Raw genomic sequence first — 19,666 nt, forward strand, 5'->3', positions numbered from 1 at the left:
GTCACACATTTAAGTAGCAGTATGATCCCAAAAATCACGGTTGGAACTGAATGAATGCCGGTAATTGTTCACAAACCACCAAGTTTGCCTTAATTAATTGTAGTGTTTTACGTGCCAAAACCACTTTCTGATTATGAGGCACGCCGTAGTGGAGGACTCCGGAAATTTCGACCACCTGGGGTTCTTTAACGTGAACCTATAAATCTAAGTACACGGGTGTTTTCGCATTTCGCCCCCATCGAAATGCGGCCGCCGTGGAGTTTTCCTTGCCCACGCGAACCGCAAGTCAGACTTTCGCAATGCAATTTTTGTAAATCCCTTCCCTGGGCCAATATATGCAAAAAGCGCTGCAGTTCATATGTCTGAGATGTTCGTAAGAACCACGCCTTCCACTGCATGATAGTGAATATACGTAACATCGCTGAAAATTACAGATAATAACAATTAACAATTCTTACAAAAGAGAGTATTTGCGAATCTGCCTTAGAAAGCAGAAAACTGGAATCTCTTGCTACATACCATATAGCATGTGTGTAAGTACGTATCCACGCTCTTTCCCAAACAGAAAATTGATAGCGGCAGGCATGCTGATCGATCGCGCGGTTGCAAGAGTAGAAACCGCTGCATGATGTAAAAATGCTAAAATAAGGAAGCTGCGCATTGCACCGATAGCCACCCGATGTTACTTTTCATCTCATTTCATGTATGTTTGCAGTTCTGTACTGGGAGGCAGCCCTGCTCGGCTGCTCTGACCTGACGGCCCAACGGGCCTTGGTCGAGCGGGCCCGGGCTGCGGCCGACGCCAATGGGCTCCCGTAAGGTGGAGCCCACCTAGTGTTTGTGCAGAACTTATGTAAATGAATGTTTTTCACACAGACAGACAGTTCTGCGCTTACGTACGACCATGTTCTTATCATTGTGAAGTGGGTTTTTCTAGCACCTAAGGATGAAGTCATGGCGCTGTAGAAGACATCCCTCTGTAGTGAACGAGGATATATGTTCCAAGAAGTACGCAGCACACATGCGGCCTATACATACCAGTTAATTAATCTTTGTATTAACGGACGTGTTTACAAGTCATTTCAACCTCAAAATAATTGACACTCCTAGAGTTGAACAACACACACACACACACACACACACACACACACACACACACACACACACACACACACACACACACACACGCACACGCACACGCGCACGCGCACACGCACACGCACACGCACACACACACACACTGGACCAATCTATATATCGCCGCCTCAAGTGGATATTTGAATACAGGATACTGCTAATTTTGTCACCGATATATACGCGTCGTATTTCCAGTTTGCTTCTGAGTCATGCCTGTGATCTATACGGCGAAACGTCGGCGCATGGTTGCCGTCTCGAGTAGAGTTGCGATGCTGTGCAAGTGTGCGTTTTCGGCAACCTTCGACTGCTTGTCGGGCGGCCGCGCCATATAACGCCTTTGCTGTCGTTGTTCTGAAAAAAATAGTAAGCTCCCTTCATCATTGGTATCTTTGTGCGCCGGGCGCTCTTTATATGGAGATTCTTAATCGTGAAGCTCTACGATTTATTCTATACTTACGATATCAATGTCACTATACTGTATATATGTTTGATTTTCGCCTGTTTGTCCTGCGACACGAGGTACACACTTTGCCAGAAGTCGTGCATTTGCTCTGGCATCACGCCGTTGTTGTTGATCTCGTCGCTCACTCAGTTTATCGCCGCGCAATAGCGAGACCACGGTTCAAGTGCTGGTTAAATCGGAAAGCTGTGCTAGTTGGTTGCTTATTGATTTGTGTGACGTATTCACGGAGCAAACGTCGGACACTCAAAACGAAATTGACAGAACATTAAATAGAAAGCGTCCAATGACGACCGGCGTTTGGCGACGCTCTGTAAGGGATGAACAAGATCGGCCAGGCACTCCAGTGGAATGTGCTTGACGCCGTTTTCAGGCATTTGAAACTTGTCACGTGGCTTTATTTTAGCATTTCTTGCACAAGTCTCTGTGATTCGCTATCGTGCATACGTTAATACATCTCTCTAATCCTCTACGATCCATTCATCTCTTAAATACTTGCATATCGCAGGATAACGCTGAAGCACGTATCCTTGCATACAGGTTTACATATAATGAAATACGTCAGAAAACGGAGGGGCTCGTCAAGTGAAGTGATCACGTTATACTTCTATTAAATTGAATTAAGTTTTACCCTATGTTAGGCGTTAGCGTTATTTATAGCTATGATATAGACGTCACTCGCAGTGGCTTGGACGAAATGCTCTTTTTTTTCTTCATTGCTACAAACAAGCTCTAGTTCAGTGCAACAAATTTTAAGAGAGAGCAACTGTTCTCGCAGTAAAGGAAGCTTAGGTGCCTTATTGTTCAAATCTATACTTTTGCATAAAGTAAAATTGGGTCATGTGTGTGGCGTCCACACGCTTGGTACGCGCGAATCACTCCGAAAGGCGCATATAAAGATGGAATCTCCTAGATAACGCTTGGCCGACGTTGTCTTAGTCCTACTGCGAAGTGCGTGCATGGGAAAAAAAAAAAAAGTAAGCAGCCCTGGCAACGCGCCTCATAGAATGCAGCGGAGAGCTCTGCCACGTTCGCGTTAACTGCTTCCCCCCCCCCCCCCCCCCTTCTCGAGAGAGCGGAGCTCGGCTAACGTGCAGACACCACCGAGCGCACGGTCGAGATATATATTTCTTCGCAGGAATTCCGGCAGACGGTGCACGGCCGCGGGGCGTTAGAGCTTACATGTGAACCTCGCGCGACCTCCTTAGGTCCAATTAGAAACGTTGTGAGCGGCGAATAAAGCCGTCTATTGTGAGCGGCTCTCCACGCGACGGTTTCGCTTTCTGCGCGTCCATGTGCTTTGCAGATGGACGCGCCAACGGGAGTCGCTCGGCCCCCGTATGCATGCTCCGGCCATGGCGCAGCGCATTACGGCCGCGAGAGGCATGCCGCAAAACGGCGCGCCGCAGCAGCGGCAACTCGCGAGCCTTAGCCGGCCCAGGAATGTTCGGAGCACGGTAGGTCTCTGGCGCGTCGTTTTAGGAGCGGCGAGAGTGCGGGGGAGGCAAGAAAAGAAAAAAAAAAAGGTACAGGAGGATGGCAGGATAAAGAGAGCCGACGGCATCGTTCTCGTCGAAGTGGCGTGTGCATTGCAGCCCGCGCCGAGACGACCTCCTCTTCCTTTGTGCCCATGGCTCGCGCTCTCTGTTTCTGCCTTTGCTTGCGGCCCGGCTATACTATACACCTCACTAATGACGGCCGCCGCGTCACAAGCCGCGGCGCGTAAATAGTGATTTATGACAGGACGCGGGTCTGGAGAGATGACGTCGCGCGACCCCGCGTGTGCAACGCAGTATATGCGGCCGCGGTATCGTCCCTCGTTGGGCCGCGTGGCGAGGCGCGTTGCGCAGGTCGGGAGGGTCCAACGCGAGCGCCTCTTCTCCGCAGCTGTATAGGAACAGCGACACGCTAACCTGATCTCCTAATTTCTCGGTCATCGGGAAATCGGCCGACTAAGGGCAATTTTGTCCCTTACATGAAGTTGGGCAGCATTTTGGGCGCGCGTGTCAAGTGAACCTTCGAGAAGTTCTTCGAGCGAAACTTGCAACCGTGAACATTAGACTCGCGGCAGATGCTATAATTGAACGATGACAGCGTGAGGCCCTTCCGTGTTTTTTCGTGTGGTTAGAACGATGCACGACGAAGCTATAGGATCCCTTGGCCCTTGTAGGAAGCTGTCACTTTATATAGAGAACTCACGTTATGCTGTTATTCGCTAACACACACGCAACGAAAGTATCTCGTGTCCTTTCGTATTGATTGCCCGCAGTAATTACGAAGAATTATACGAACGAAGCGACGTAGTAATAAATCTCGTGCGAAAAGAAAAGCACCCTCGATAAAAATATATTTACCTTATACAGCGCTTACAGCTCCGCACTGCAATATAATGCAGCTCGAAAATGTGCATTTTTTTCAAGATTTAAGCTGCTTCATTCGTCACTCCAGCCGGAACAAAAAATGTAAACACACGGTCCTTGTCTTCATGCTGTATACTTACGAAGCAGCTGCCCTTCGCTGCAAGGCGCTTAGCAGAGGTTGCACGCGGTCTATAGCGATAATAAAATGTGTGCAGGCTGCGCTACCTTGTTTGCGAATAGTTCTACTTCCGGGTATACTAAAGGAAAAAAAATATTGATAGGATGCGGCGATAAATGTACTATTTCCAAGAATCACAGATTTCTCTTCGGCAGTGCTTCGTGCAGGCTGCGAAAGTACGGCCTGCTCGTTCATCAGCCCGAGGCGCGTTTACAGAACAATCTGACCCCGAATGATTAATAAATTTCTTCTTTAATCCACACAGCCGTCAGATAGAGAGAGCGCGGAGCACGTGTCTCGATTGTCACTGCTGTCTGAAGATGTCGAGTAACCGTTTCCGTATGACAGCGTCGTGGATATATTGCAGACACGCAATTATACGGATATTTTTTGCCCTGCAAAACCTGATTGCAAACTACAGAATATACGCCGAAAACACAAACTTACTCAACCCACTTCAGAGACCATTACTGCAATTGTGATTATTATTATCACCAATATGGTTATGTCGCAATTTTTTTTCTTATTACAGTCAGTCTTGCTCGTGGTTGGGTCCGTATAAGTGACTGAGACGAGACATTTACAACACTAATTGACTTTCAAGCTAAAATGGCGAATTTATTTAGTGCTTTCTATGCTATACTCCTTTCGTGGCGATTGAACATGCGTGTTTGATGCATATTTCGTGAAAGGAAGTTCACAGCGCCTTTTGACAAAGTTTTCGCCGGCGATTTCGCTGCTGTAGCTAGATCTCTCCGTGTTGATCACGTGTAAAAGTGCAGCGCCTCTTTCTAACTGTCCATTATGTCTAAGCTGTGCGACTAATGACAAAACAAAAAGGTGGGAAATCTCACTTCACGATAATAGTGGTGTATGTGCGCGAAGAAGCTCGATTTAAACAACACTTCTGCACCACGCACATTTCGTTGGGTGGAGGGAGGAGGGAAAGAGATAAGTAGAAGGCAGGGAGGTTAACCAGAATAACGTACGGTTGGCTACCCTACACCGGGGGAATGGGAAATGAAGGAAACAAAGATAACAGGGAGAGAGAGGAGGGAAGGAAAGAAGGAAATTACGGTGAATTCGCTGACGTGTGTAGTCTTACAGAAATTGCATTAATAGTCACAGGTGGTCGCACAAGCCCGTCGTCCTTAAGAAGCACAAAAGCGCCTTCACCGCTTTATGGGCCGACGGGCGATGGGGGCGGCGTTCCAGCAGCACCTGCACAGAAAGCGGCCGATAGTCCAGTTTTTGGAAAGCTTTGGCAAGTTCTTGTCTCTCTGGAGTGTATCGTGGACAGTGGCACAGCAGGTGGTCGATGTTTTCTTCGGTGCCACAGACTTCGCAAGCTGCACTGTTAGTCACTCCAATTAATGTAGAGTATGCCTTTGTGAAGGCAACTCCTAACCAAAGGCGACAGAGAAGCGTAGCTGCACGTCGAGGAAGTCCGAGTGGAGGTCGGAGTTGCAGGGAGGGGTTTAGTCGATGCGTCGTGTAAGTCGTAACTTTGGCGAGTTACACTCAGTCAGTGTGAGACTGGGTGCCAGGTGTCGAAGCTGCCTTGCGGCGTCTGTCCTCGAAAGTGGAATTGGAACGCTGTGCTCTTCTTGATGTGCTGTGCGATCAGCGTTATCGGCGGAATCATTGCCACTGATTCCACTGTGACCAGGTACCCATTGAAAAACGACCTCGTGACCATTTTGTTGGACGTGATGGTAAAGTTTCGCGATTTCATATGTCAATTGGTCAAGGCATACGTGTCGGAGAACTGACTGCGTGCACTGTAATGCCGGTTTTGAATCACAGAACACAGCCCATTTTCTAGGTCTTTCAGAATCAATGAATTCCGGTGCTCGACGCAGGGCCGTTAGTTCTGTTGCTGTCGAGGTCGTGACATGCGATGTCTTGAACCGCAGTGTCATTCCTCGCGTTGGTATAACCACGGCACCACCAGAACTGCACGACGTAGTCGATCCATCGGTATAGATGTGCACGTAGTTGCTGTACTTTTCATGCAAAAGAAGTAAGCTCAGCTGTTTTAGAGCAGGGACCGGTAGATCGGTCTTCTTCTGTAGTCCTGGAATCATTATATGTACTTGTGGACGGCTCAAACACCACGGAGGAAACGCTGGCTTGGCCGCAGGTGCGTACCCTGAAGTAAACGATGCACGATGTGAACTGACAATACCGCTAAATGTCGAGCAGGGCCTTGCAGCAGTGAGGCTCGCCAAGTGGTGGGAAGGAGTCCTAGCATAATGCCTGAGATGCATATGCATTGTATCAACGGTAATGTGCATCGTGATTGGGTAATCCTGCGCAAGGGCAATGGTTTCAGCCGTTGATGCACTGCGTGGTAAGCCAAGACATATCTTTAAGGGCTTGGGCTAGAATACTCTGAATCGTGCGCAGGTTTGTCTTGCAGGTGTTGGATATTGCAGGTAGGCTGTAGCAGGAGCACTTGTTGTAGTATTAGTTCTGTTTAAAGAATACGAAGTGTTTGCTGGGTCTCAAAAAAGCCGGTTAAGACGTAACGAGTTTTAGCGAGAGCAACGTGATTGTCATGATAACACTTGTTATGATAACACTTGTTATGATAACACTTTTTATGATAACACTTGTTATGGTAACACTTGTTATGATAACAGAGCGCGATGTGACCCCGCAGTGTACGTTGAGGCTGTCCTTTGGGGTTAAATTCACACATCTGCAATAAACTAAAATCGCAATGTCACCGCCAAAAGACATGCATAATCACAGACCGCTTTTAGAAGAAGTAAAAATCGTAATTTGAGATTACACTGTCCTATTCCGACAACGCACTACTGAGAAGTATGGAGTAAAACATGGTCGGTCCTGACTTCACGCTCTCATTTGGCACCTGCAGTGCAATGCAGTAAAGAAATCAACCGCAGTTATTATGAAAGAAAGATTTTCGTGCATTAATCTTCCTTCAGCTTACGTATTTCTGCAAAACTAATTTCTTTAACCATAGCTATAGGCTCTGTTAACCATAGCCTCTTCGCTATTACTTGAAAATTAGGCTTTTACGGCCCCGTGGAAATTCGCCGAGCTTATCCATCCCAACTTTGTCGCGACGAGTTTGATTTAATAGGGAGGACAAACAAAGGAGAAAAAAACATGAAAAGTAACAACGGGTTGACTTGCACTCCATCTGCACTAACGTTGTTGGCCACGCCGGTTTGAGCGAGCATAGCCTTTCGAGCGCGTAGGACATTTAGTGCACCGCTGTCGAATGAAACATGCGGACAAAGTATCGCAGTTCCATCAGTATCCACACTTAAGAGGGTGCAAAGAGCCATAATCACCGGGGTTCGTGTTCAGAAATGTTCTCTTACGCAAGTGCCGTTCACGATTGACCGTCGCCGCGGCTTTATTCTCGTTATTACGCCCACTGCTCATGAGTGACGGGCGCTCGAACTCCGCCCTATGAGGAAACGCTCTTGCGTAAGAGAAGTTTCGTGAATGCGAGTCCTGTTTTCTGCACGCGCCAATATGTGGTTTGCCGGCAGGAAAGGGCGAATGTGCTTAGAAAGCCTTGCCGTGCGCGTCAGCGCCACGATCGAATCCGGCCTCAAAGAGATATTTAGCGGCAATTTTTAAATTAAACCTCACAAAAAACATTGCTTACTGTTTCTATATACATGCATATACGTACCATTACTACTTACTGTTATTACACGGCGGACTGTTTGTGCCTTATCATTCCTTGTCCCTTAGAACACAGCTTGGAACGGCACAACGTGAACAGACCATGGATATTTTTTTGGCGCCGTGTCGATCTATACTGCACAAATCGCTTTTTTTTTCCTTATCCATTTTGGAAAAGAAAAAAAAAACCTAGTTGCATCGTTCTATATCTTATCTTGAGCTGAGCAAAGTAATCATACAAATATTTTTATTTCATGCTCGTTTTTCTGGTGCTGCATAAACGGTACAGATGTTACAGCAGCGTTTTCGCCGCGGTCATAGAAGGCGTAAGATTACATACGTTTTTTCCTGACGCTTTCATAATTTGTATGTGGATTTGTATGGCTGCCTCTGCGAACGAGAAGAGCCTGCAGGCGTGAGTGCATGGTAGTGCTGGCCAGGCACGGCGTTATACATATGTATACACCGGTTAATTGTGGCTTCATAGATGTTACACTTAACTGCAAGCTCCCTTTGTATACTCATGAGCGTATTAGTGGAGGAAAGAGAAAAGTAGAAGGCAGGGAGGTATAGTGCTTATTAACGTCATGCAGGTAGATTTCAAAGATCTCATCCAAGAGACCGCGCTGGTATACAGTGAATAGACACCAAGCTTCCAAGGACAGGCCATCACCACAGGGTGTGCGCGTCATTTACGAGGCGCTTTAATATCGACACAAGCCGACAAGCCATCCACGCAGTGAATTGCGTGAAAATGTGGGTGTTAACACCCAGGCCGTGTGTAGGCGCGGCTTGCAGCTTCCGAGGGGCGACATGTGAAGAAGTATATAGTGCCTTTCTTGAAATGGTCAAGGCATGCTATCAAGCAAGGAAGGCAACGCATTTAAGCAACAGGGAAAAGAGTGTTCAGAGTGGCACACCTTACCTTAGGACGCGTTAAAGCGGGCGCCAACGCGCTAATCATTACGCTTTTTTCTTTCCTTACTTTCTTGGCTCATTCTTCATCAAACATTACCGCCACATCAAGACAGACAGGAGCTTGCCCTTCCCGCTCTCTAAGATGTGACAGAAGAATAAAAAAGAGGAAAGAAAGATAAAAGCACTTGACTACCGCAGAGGATGCAGGAGAAATAAAAGAAAACTGAGGAGAGCTAAGCTGAGTGCAGCGCTTTGAACTTCGCTCGAGTGAATGCTACATCGTTGCGCAATGCGCCTCATACACAGCGTCATCAGCGTGGAAACTAAGCGCTGTAAACAGAATGTCACGCGCACGAGGCTTTTTTTTTTTCTTTACCGGGTGTGCGTGTGTGTGTGCATAAGAGCTGCACGATCTCTTGACGAGAAATGAAGAGAAGAAATAATATAAACAAAAGAGAGAGAGAGGGTGGGAAATGAAAAAGAAAACGGGGGGGGGGGGGGGGGGGGACCCACGCACCCTGCAGCGGCATCGTCGAGTTAGGCGTGCGCATATATGGACACGGCGGCGGTAAGCTGCATGCGTACATTTCCCCATATTTTCCCGCGGACAAAAAAACCACGCGTCTTCCTCACCTTGACCGCCTCGCCGCCATGGAGGGCCCTCTCGCATTAGGCGAGATTCGTGTCTTTTCGTAATGTTTCTCGCGCGCCGCGAGTGTACATTTCCCCCCTCTGATATCGTGGTGGAAGAGTGCGCGGCGTGAGCTGCCTCCGTCAGGCTGAAAAAGCGGCGCGAACGCCGTGCATTTAGACGCACTTTCGCTATTGGCAGCGCTCTCAAACGAGGTCTCCAAGGCAGCACGCATATACACGCATTCGCGAGGCTCGCCAAACGCCAAGCCCCGCATTCGCTCAACTCCTCTCGCGCAAGAGCGTTTCCTCATTGGCCGGAGTTTAGCTGCGTGCCATTGATGACGGCGATCGCTGCGATAGGGAGATTACCGCTCCAGCGTTGAACGATCGCGTATACGGAACTTGCGTAAGGCATGTCTTGTGAATACATAGACTCAGCTAGAACCCGTATTCACAAGAGTTCGTAAGAACAGATGCCTGCCAATCGCGATGTTGGACATATTATAGTAGTCAAGGCGGCTTGCATATAATGCAAACAGAACTTAGTAAGAAAAGCGCGAATCCAGAATGCTTCACAAAGTTTCAGAGGGAGATGAAGATTTTAAATCATCCACAGAAGAAGAATTGATGAACAGAGCAAGGCTCTGGAGCCAATTCTTGTCTTCGTCAGTGCGAAGACGGAAACAAGTCTCATTGTCGTAATGTTGGCTCCATCCTGACACATCGCTTACGTGAAAAAAAAAAAAAAAATCTATTGAACAACTCTAGTGAACAAAATCTAGTGAACAACTCACCTCGTTTCTTTTGAGAGCATACTCATGAGAACCGCCCTGTCGCACACTCATAACGCTTATAGATTGAAGAACGAGGCCTGTATTCACTTAAACGCTCTTATGCTAGAATTATTCGTAAAAGAAAGTTTAATCAATCCTGATGCTGGACATATTATCTAAGGCGGCCGGCAAATGGCAAAGAGCACTTATAAACGAAACGCATTGTAAAATAAGCCCCGGCACAGCAATCTTCTATATTAGTAGCTATAGAATCTTGTTCCCACCTTAGCATCAGCCGCTTTCAGTTACAGAGTGCAAGCTTCCAGACGGTATAATAAGCGTATATATGCGCGCATACCGGCTTTCTGTGCCAGAAAGGATGAAGCAGTTCGTGTTCGTACAGCACAGCAGTTCGTAAAAACGAGGACCAATCGTGAGCGAAGACGAAGAGCGAAGGCAAAGCGCTCATCAATTGAGAATTGGTTTTAAGAAAGAAAAGCTGTTTGAAGGCGGTGTCGAATTCCCGAAGGTCCTTATTCGTAAGACCCGTTTGTCATCGGCCAGCCGCCTTCGCTAGCATTGTGTTTGCTATTATTACTGGCCGGTGCTTTTTTCTGGGCCCGTATTCAGAAGCGAATGCTTTCTGAATACGGGCCCAGAAACCTGCATGCGGCCGAATTGGCACAGCTTTTCGTAAGTTCTATTTGCTATTGGCCGCTCGCCTTCACTAATAATATTTCCGACGTCATAATTTACTGGCATCCACACTTACGAACAGTTGCTTCGTAAGAACTTTCTTTTAAATTTTTTATTAGGACCTCTATAGGGCCCGTATTCACGAAGGAATTCGTAACCTAGATCGGATCATAAGAATACGCGGCAGCCAATCATGATTGCGATCACATTATTCGATAATAGGGCCAACGAAGAACAGTTCTTACGAATCCTGGTAAACACAGCCCTGAATCATTAACAATCGCTAGTTGTACTGAAAATGTATCGCCAACATTGTCTTTTATTAAGCGAAATTTGCACTTTCGTCGTACTATCTGGAAGAATACTTATAATAACAGCATCAGGTGTATTTATTGAGACCTAATATACCCATGCTTTGATGTGATGAGAAAATGAAGCTGTAATTTCCATGACATATGTAATACTGAAATTGTGAAAAACAATTGTGAAATTGTATTGTGAAATATACGGTATACGGTTATGGGACACTATAGAAGTGGGTCACAGAAGCCTTTATGCCATGTCATTCTCAAATTACCGTGCACGAGCCGCTCGATATATCTGCGAAAACACTGCACGCGGTCCGCGAAGCCCTTGCATTACCGCGAAGAGTCCAACTTTTAGCCGCTCGCGACTATTCAGTGTGCAACGCAAGAGCCGGATATTACTGCTTTTCCATACTAGTGCGTATTTAAAAAAAAAAGAGTGTTTAGACATCCAGTCTTTAGTTATGGTATAAGGGCGAACTATAGTCAACCGAAGTGGCGGAGAGATCTGTTCGAGAGTTCTTTTGTGGCGTAAAATATGTGTTGCATCCCTTATACCTTTCGTCAGAATAATACCGCCGCCTCTTCAGCAATTCCTTCTCTCTTTCCTCTGCATGACGTTTTTGATGCGAACTACACCGGTGCTCAAAGAGTGCTCACTTTAGCAATCATTTAATGTATACAGCTGCAGGTGCATACCGTTCGTTTCCATTACTGCATAGATTAAAGGAATGTTTTTTTTTTTTCGCAGAATATTTCTAATCATTTACAAAAGTGCCGCATCACTATACATGCAACTGACTATAAGCATACATACATATGCAAATAGCAAACAGCAACCTAAAAACGATCGACCATTTTAGGCTTACTAAATTTTTCATAGCTTCTGTAAACCGCATGCACGTGAAGAGCGATGGGTTGGCCATCGCCACATAGCATACAATTAAAAAAAAAATGACTTGAAAAGGCTGTTTTTCGGGGGAACTAGATATCGAACGAAATAAAAAGCGAAAATGTGTTTGAACAGGCTATATCCAGGGTATACATGTATAAAGTCGTAGAGTGAGTGCCCTTTACTCGTGTTCAGTGATTTAGGCAGCAATATTGTACAGCCTATAAAAATATAGTCATTACTATCCTTGAAACGTAGTGAAGTGCACGTAAGTGAAGGTTAGTGAATTCACTGCACAAAACTATTGTTGGGTTGTGCCTGCCGTATAAAGCCATGCACGGGTTTCAGACTCTTGTAGCTTGCTTAATATATATATAGTATACGTCATTCTGCAGTGCTCAGCTCTGTATAGCTTAAACGTTAAAATCAACGTTTGACGTTATACAGAGTTACAAGGTGCAGTTAACAGTTTCTGACAAAACTAACAGCGCAGAGACAAACAGTCCTTAAAAACAAGAAAGAAGCTTTGTGGATTCGGCCTCGTTATTCACAAAACTTCTCTTTCGTATAAACCCCCTCTGCAACTGGCGCTGGCTGCAGCGATGGTTTTGTTATCGCGCTTATCGCTTCTACGAATGGCGGGTTCCTGCAATCAGTTACGGAATAAACGCTCTTAAATTAGTGATATCTTGTGAGTCTGGACCCAGATTGCGTATTTTGAATTTTCAACGAGTTTTGTGGCGTCCAAAAACGTGAACTGCATGCGCGCCTGCGCTCTTAAGCATACGGCAAATTCGGGGACAAAACAGAACTTTTTCCATGCCATGTATACCTGAAAAACACCACGCCACCTCGGAAATTTGTCTGATGTAGAAACCATTCCTCCAAAGACACGACGAAGGCAGAAAACCCGCTATACTTGACGACAACTATACAGCACAAATCCAGACGTCCGTGTTTTAACTGTTCTCTGAAACACATTTCGCACAAGTTAATCAGTTTTGCAGAACATGCGTCCTATCAGAAGCATCTGAACACGCATTCGAAATGTTTTAAACATGATTTTCGTTAGTGCGTATGATTTTGAGGCGTTAGCGCCCGAAGGATTAATAGTTTCGTGCATCTGTACAGCCATGGTAATGAGCGGAGTCGAAGGGTCACTCTTTTAATGCGATCTGCCAAGATAGCGGGATAGAAGTGCTACCCTCACCGTCGACGTTATGGGTGGTAGGATTAATGCAAGTCTACGCAAGACCGGTTATAGAACGCCAGGCTTCTCGTGTTTTGCGAATGCAGTTATTAGCTATTGCACAGTATGCAATCACAAACGGACCGCCTATATTAGATATTGTTATATTATTGTATGGTGCCTTGCATGGCGGCAGAACTCGACATGTTTCTGTTTGTTTTCGTGCCTGCCTGCCTGGTTGCTTGCTTGTTCGCTCGTTTGGCGAGAGTAGCTATACGTACTACTATATGCGCAGTTTTGCTGCGAGGAACTTGTGTAAAACTAACTGCAAGCGACCACGCACGTGCAAATTTGCCTGTAGTCTGCTCGTATACGGACTTCTTGGGACTGCTCCATCGTAATTACGGTGTTGCGGAAGTTAAAGCGCAGCCAACGTGTCTTTCCCCTTGACAAGTGCAAACACTGCCGATAACGCTGGTTTTAGGGGCCGACAGGGCACGAAAAGGCTGAATTGCCACATGGCTTGATGGCGCTGCCGGAAATTTTGCGAGCGGTACTCTGCACTATAAGTCGTGTATGCATAGACAGCATGATTAGCAAGACGCTGCAAAGACGCGGCCATGCTGCTCTCATTCTGGCTATACGCAAAAGTCATACATGCCATAGTCTCACGCGCAGCAAGGAGTTTGTCGACGCAGCTACGTCGAAAAAAAGAATGGAGGACAAATAGCTAGCGTCATGGTTCTCAAAGCTTCTTGTCGGAGATTATTATTTATGCGGTGGACAACGAAGCAGAAGAGGGTATAGTGTACTATGTGCTCCTGCAGTCTCGTTGCCTACACCGTAAACATGGCGCCAATGTTTGTTGAGCTTGGCTATGTGAACTTGGGCTACTCACACATTTACGCAGCTTGTGTACATTCACACAAGTGCTAAGTGCACAGCTTTGTAGTTCTGTCCGCATGCTTACTTATACAAATTGCCAGGAAATGCACATTTTTTGTGACTCTCACCGTGTTACGATGGCTTAGGTGCGCAGCTGCACCTCCATTCGTTAGCGGGAAATTGTCTCGCTGCCATTTAACAACACTAGACAACACTAAACTTTCCTATTTTCTTTGTACTCCTGCCTTTATACACGTCAAGGTACTGTTCTGCTATGGGGCTTAACGAGACATTTGTTCATTTTTCTTTTGGATACCTCCTACAGGTTCATAATTGTTCGCTCTATTGACAATTTTCACATCTATTATACGCCTTTCCGAACCCCTTTTCGCAGGTTTAGGAGAGAGAGAGAGAGAGAGAGAGAGAGAGAGATTGAGAGGGAGAAAAAAGAAAGGCGTGGGGGGTGAGGATAAAAGTGGCCTGTGAATAACATCTGAAATACCGCAAACATAACATGTAATCTTTTCACCTGTTCTTTTCCCTCGTGTGCGGAACTTTGTATGCATATGCTCGTGTTCTGAAATTTCTTCCAGTGCTTTTCGGCGCTATCCCTTCTTTTTGTGTGTGTGCGTGCGCGTGTTGTTGTTTGCTCTGCGATGAGGAGATGTCACCTAAAAGCGACAACGCTTTTTTTTAAAGTTCAAGTCATTAAAAAATCTTCACTTATCGAAGCCAGAAGCCTGGACGAAACATTGCAGCCTGCATGCAGTTCGCGCTGATAATGAGTTCGTCCAGCACAAGGTTTTCCATTGTGGCAGGCGCACGAGTCAACCTGTGAGGTGTATATTATGAAATTTTTAAGCGACACGAAGGATACTTTCGATCAGATGGAAGAACTCGGCAAGTATCGCAACTGTTTATTTATAGCCAAATTGTTAAAAACGTTTGTAAGGATGTGCAATATCCCAGACTATGAAAGGACGACTTGGCGCTATTTTCATCAAGCTCATATTCAGGCCTCAGACGCGCACAAGTGTGTTGCATGGTGATTACGTCGGCCGCGGCGAAAAAGCTGGAGCAACGTGTATGTATAGTGGGTGCGTTCATGCGTAATGTGCTAATGTCGCAATCCACTCAAGCATGTAACACCAGAACAAACGAAATATGAGAACGTAACGGTACCAGGGATTCGCTTACAACAATGTGAAGTCTGTCGTGCTACAAACATTTATTTAAAGCATTGTGCTACGGTTTCCGATTACATTGTAATACCTCGTCTGGCTTCTGTTTTCAAGGGGCTAATAAAGAGACACCTGCTCTGCAATCTGACTCCGCAAGCTTCCTTCAGCACATACAAACGCAGTGCACCCCGACACTGTCGTTAAGTTATGCGTGCATGTGGGAACGCGTTAGAGCGTACAGATGAGCGTCCGTATATATGCGAAATGACGTCTGTAGACGCAACGTCAGTTCTTATGTTCTTATGCTAACTTTCATGAGAAGCTAGACGTTTCAAATTTGCAGACATGCAGTTACACTTGATGGATGGTCATTTCCTACACAATGTAAGTGTCGCTTTCTGCATCGCACGCAACCAGCAATTAGGCAGACTGTGCGCGTGTTTACCGATCAATAGGATGGATATATATATAGCTTTGAACAAAATGCTCTGCAGCTTACTGATTACAGGTGAGCCTATTCCGTTTCTAAGAGCGACAGGAGCCATCCGTCATGTGTGTGACGTTATTTTCCGCATTCTTTAAGCATCGTCGTATAGTGTGGCTCGTTAAACAGAAGGTAGGCATACTTTTCGCTGCGCAGCTTAGCATAGTTTGCAGACTATATATATAGCAGAAACTCCTTGCTGACGTATAGGAAGGTAAATTACTGTTCTATGCTGAAAAAACAAAATTACATAGTGGGTGTAATTTCTATCGCTATTGCATCGCAGTAACGCTTGGTTTTAGAACAAATCGTATGCGCACGACATGCACACTAAACTATTATACACTTGTTCTGTTCAGTGTTGCGCTGTAAACGTAATGTTCCTGGTCTTTTTTACAACGGAAATAGTCACACTTCAGCATTGTGGACGCTAATACGTACACCCGGCCACAATAGTTTTCGCACCACGGAAACTGAGAAAATGCTTAACATCTCAGCAGCCTCACAACGGAGCCTGGTGTTCGCATTTCCAGCGCTGCTAGTATATGCGAACAACATAACGATGCACTGCTTCACTGGCTGCTCGGAAATTCATCCTTCTACGAGATCTTGTGGTCCGTAAAATTTTGTGGCCGGGTGTACATGCGTTTTCTGTGTTTGTGCATTAAAATACGCGTGAATGCGGCTCAGCGTGATCACGTGTTGCAGAAGTCTGCAACTATATGGTATCCTGAAGATGTAACCCACTGAAGCCGTTCTTGCGTTTTATATGTCCTGATAATAATATTGGAAACACGAAACTTGTGACAAACATATATAATGTTAGTAGAAGAAGGCATGTTCTTTGAACTAAGTTATGCATCAAAGAATCCAAGGCTGCGTAAGCGAAAGGAGTGCAAGTTTAGGAGCCCACAAAACCACAATGAAGTGCGCAAGATCTTTGCTCTCCCAATAAATTCTTTACACATCAGGGGTTATGTAGGTTAACTTAACTGCTGAAGCTAGACTCTCAAGTATTAAGTGTGTTATCATAGCGGCCGATCATAGAGTGAAAAGATGCACTAGCTGTGAAAATTAAAATAATTAATACGCAGAGTCAGGCTGTACGGATGAATGTATCACGTGCGGGTTAATACACCACTTATGAAATGCGCGCTGCAACATGCGTAGCTATGTTAAACCACGATAAAAAGATGTGCTTAGTGTGTGTTACCTACCACTGTTGCTTGTTATATATGTTCCTGAATGAAATGACTGAGTTGCGGGATGTAAAATGCGTTCACAAAAGAAGCCGTATTTCTACGTCGTTTAAAAGTTGACTGTGTCCTTCGTCGAAGGAATAATATACGATTTACATTTTTCCCCAAGGACCCATCAACCTCGATATTGTAGTACGGAGGAACGCAAACAATATACAAACGCAAACAATATCTCAGCCATGAGACAAAAATAGGTTTATTGCTCAATTTTTAAGCATCCAAAGTTGCACAACGAAATAGGATGGGCTATACAGAAGCGTTCTATTCGAACGAACTGTTGCAGCGCCCAAATGTATTTGGATATTCTAGTTAATAACTTGTGTGTAACGCCATGAAACACTTTCATGGCGCTCTACATGTGAAAATACCATAGTTTGTATGTACATATTTCTGCACAGAATAAGGATGTCGTGGTATGTGTTTCCATATGTCTGATAATACGCCTCATTGTTGAATTGGAAGTCAATGAAACCACTTCAAAGGTAACCCTCCTGTGTATGAGCTCACATGCTGTAGACAGCTGCAATTTAGACACAGCTTTATCGATGCCCCTGAAAAGTTAACTTGGTGCACTCTCGGCTGACTGATACGCTCTTGTCGGGTTAGAATTCAAATATCCTGTAATACGTCCCGTCCTGCAACTTAATGTTTACTGAACATGAGGAAGACACCAGATAAACGGTAATTTTATGCCAATTGCGATTGCATTTTGTCAATGGACGTGCTGTACGAGAGTGCGGAGCTGAGCTATAGTTTGTTGAGCAACCTTCCGAAAAAATGGTGCTGTAGCTATGCAGGACTACAGGAAGAGTAAACAAAGCAGGCGCTGATATATGCCGTATAAAAAAAAAACGAACATTGTTAGTTTAAGTGGAAACAAATTTGTTAAGAATTCTTCTGGATGTTCCTTGATGGACAATCACTGAACTTTCTAGTCTTTGTAATTGTACGAGTACGTTCATGTGCACATGTCATAAAGGAACAGCACTTGATGTAAGCGCAGGAGCCACCGCATGTGTTAGCTTTTGCGCGAACAACATCGCAACAGCTTTCTAACATGTGATACCTATGGCCGTCAGTCAGCACATAAACCACGAGGGTTCATGTGCGACACGTGTAGGTTATAAGTTCATGCTAGTACACGCCGCTGTGGCTCAGGTCGCGGGTTCGACTACCATCAGAATTGCGAAATGATAGGGGCGTAATGCGAGAACTCCACTGGAGTGTGCTTCAGGTCTCATGTGTTGAAACGTAATACAGAAACCTGCACTACAGCTTCTCGTTGCCCGTGTGATGGTTTAGACGTTTAACCCCATGCAGGAATCACCCAATCAGTGCATCAATAAATCAGTTTGTGAACGCATCGCCGTAATATTGTAAATGTTGTAGTGTTAACGTCCAGCGTATTTCTCCTTATACACACACTTTCGACATAAGATGCATAAACATGCTGTCGTGCAGGTAATGTTACGCAATCGAAGCACGGGAGCCTATATACGCACGCATTGCACTGAACTCGTGACTGTTTTGAGGATGCACGAAGAACTGCACGTGTCAAAACAACCACACATTCAGTTCACATTAAAGGGCGATTCGCACGATGGACTCGTAACAATTGCAAGTTTGTCAATGCAAGTTGATGCTGTCAGTTGTTTACATTGTGGAAACGATCTACAACGGTCACGGTGGTTTCTGTTTTCGAGCCACAGACCCCGAATGTCACCACTATATGGCGTACTGTCAGCGCTGTCCATCAGCCGTCAGGGCTGTGAACCGTGGGCAGGCGAGCCGCAGAGCGCCTGGCGCATGCAACGCACGGGTCTCGTGCCACGTGCCGCTTGGCCGGCGGCACGTGACACCCACAGCGCCTCCTCCGAAAGTACGGAGGGGTGACTCACCGGCCGTGCGGTCTCCGGACTCGAGCCCCTCGAAGGCCTTGCTCGTCATTTCGAAGAGTGCATCCAGCGGCGACGTGGAGCTGTGCTGCTGCGGCGCCGCCGGGCTGTCGGCAGAGTCGCTCTCGGAGCGCGAGTCCTCGTCGGTCGAGCGCGGCCGTCGCCGGCCGGGGCTCGCCGACTCGAGGTCCCAGGGCCGCACAATGCCGGACGCACGGCGCGCAGGCTTGTGGCTCAGGATGTCCTTGATAAAGAAGGAGGTGAGCGGCTTGGGCGACGGGTTCGCCGGCGCCTCCAGCATGCAGAGCCGCTTGATGGGCCGAAAGTACTCTTCGTCCTCGGAGAAGTCAGCGCCGTCCAGCGATGCCGTGCTCACCACGTCGAGCAGCTCTTCGTCGTCGCGTACCGGCCGCAGCGGCGAGCCGGCCTCGTGAGCGGGCGACGCCGCCGGCTCGTCGGGCTGCTGGCCCGCACCGTCCGCCATGCTGTGCGACGCTCTCTGGCTCAGTCGCGTTGCCTGCCCCGCGGCCAGTCCATCACACGCCAACGCGGTCACTCATGCCGCGCAAGCAGCCCTGTCGGCGCCCGACGAGAGGGCCGCGCCCGCCGCTCGCCTGGCGGCCAATGGCGCGCGCACGGAGGCGGGGCTTCGCGGCGCGCGGGCCGGACCGGCTCGGCCGACGCGCCCGATGCGGATTATGCGTGCGCGCGGCCGATGACAGGCCGCGGATCACGCCGTCACGATGCGGCTC

The 19,666-nt window shown here is 46.7% G+C and overlaps 1 protein-coding gene across 1 annotated transcript in view; it reads right to left on the reverse strand.

Annotated features, from left to right (window-relative positions):
- The window catches only part of LOC142564758 (transcription factor LBX2-like), a 69,891-nt gene extending 50,456 nt beyond the window's left edge, over positions 1–19,435 (reverse strand). The window contains exon 1 of the mRNA XM_075675910.1: positions 18,918–19,435. Coding sequence (XP_075532025.1) covers positions 18,918–19,398 — 481 coding nt within the window. The 5' untranslated portion in view covers positions 19,399–19,435. The remainder of the gene's footprint in view (positions 1–18,917) is intronic.
- Between the last annotated feature and the right edge of the window lie 231 nt (positions 19,436–19,666).

This window comes from Dermacentor variabilis, chromosome 1, assembly GCF_050947875.1.
Source record: "Dermacentor variabilis isolate Ectoservices chromosome 1, ASM5094787v1, whole genome shotgun sequence".
NCBI lineage: Eukaryota > Metazoa > Arthropoda > Arachnida > Ixodida > Ixodidae > Dermacentor > Dermacentor variabilis.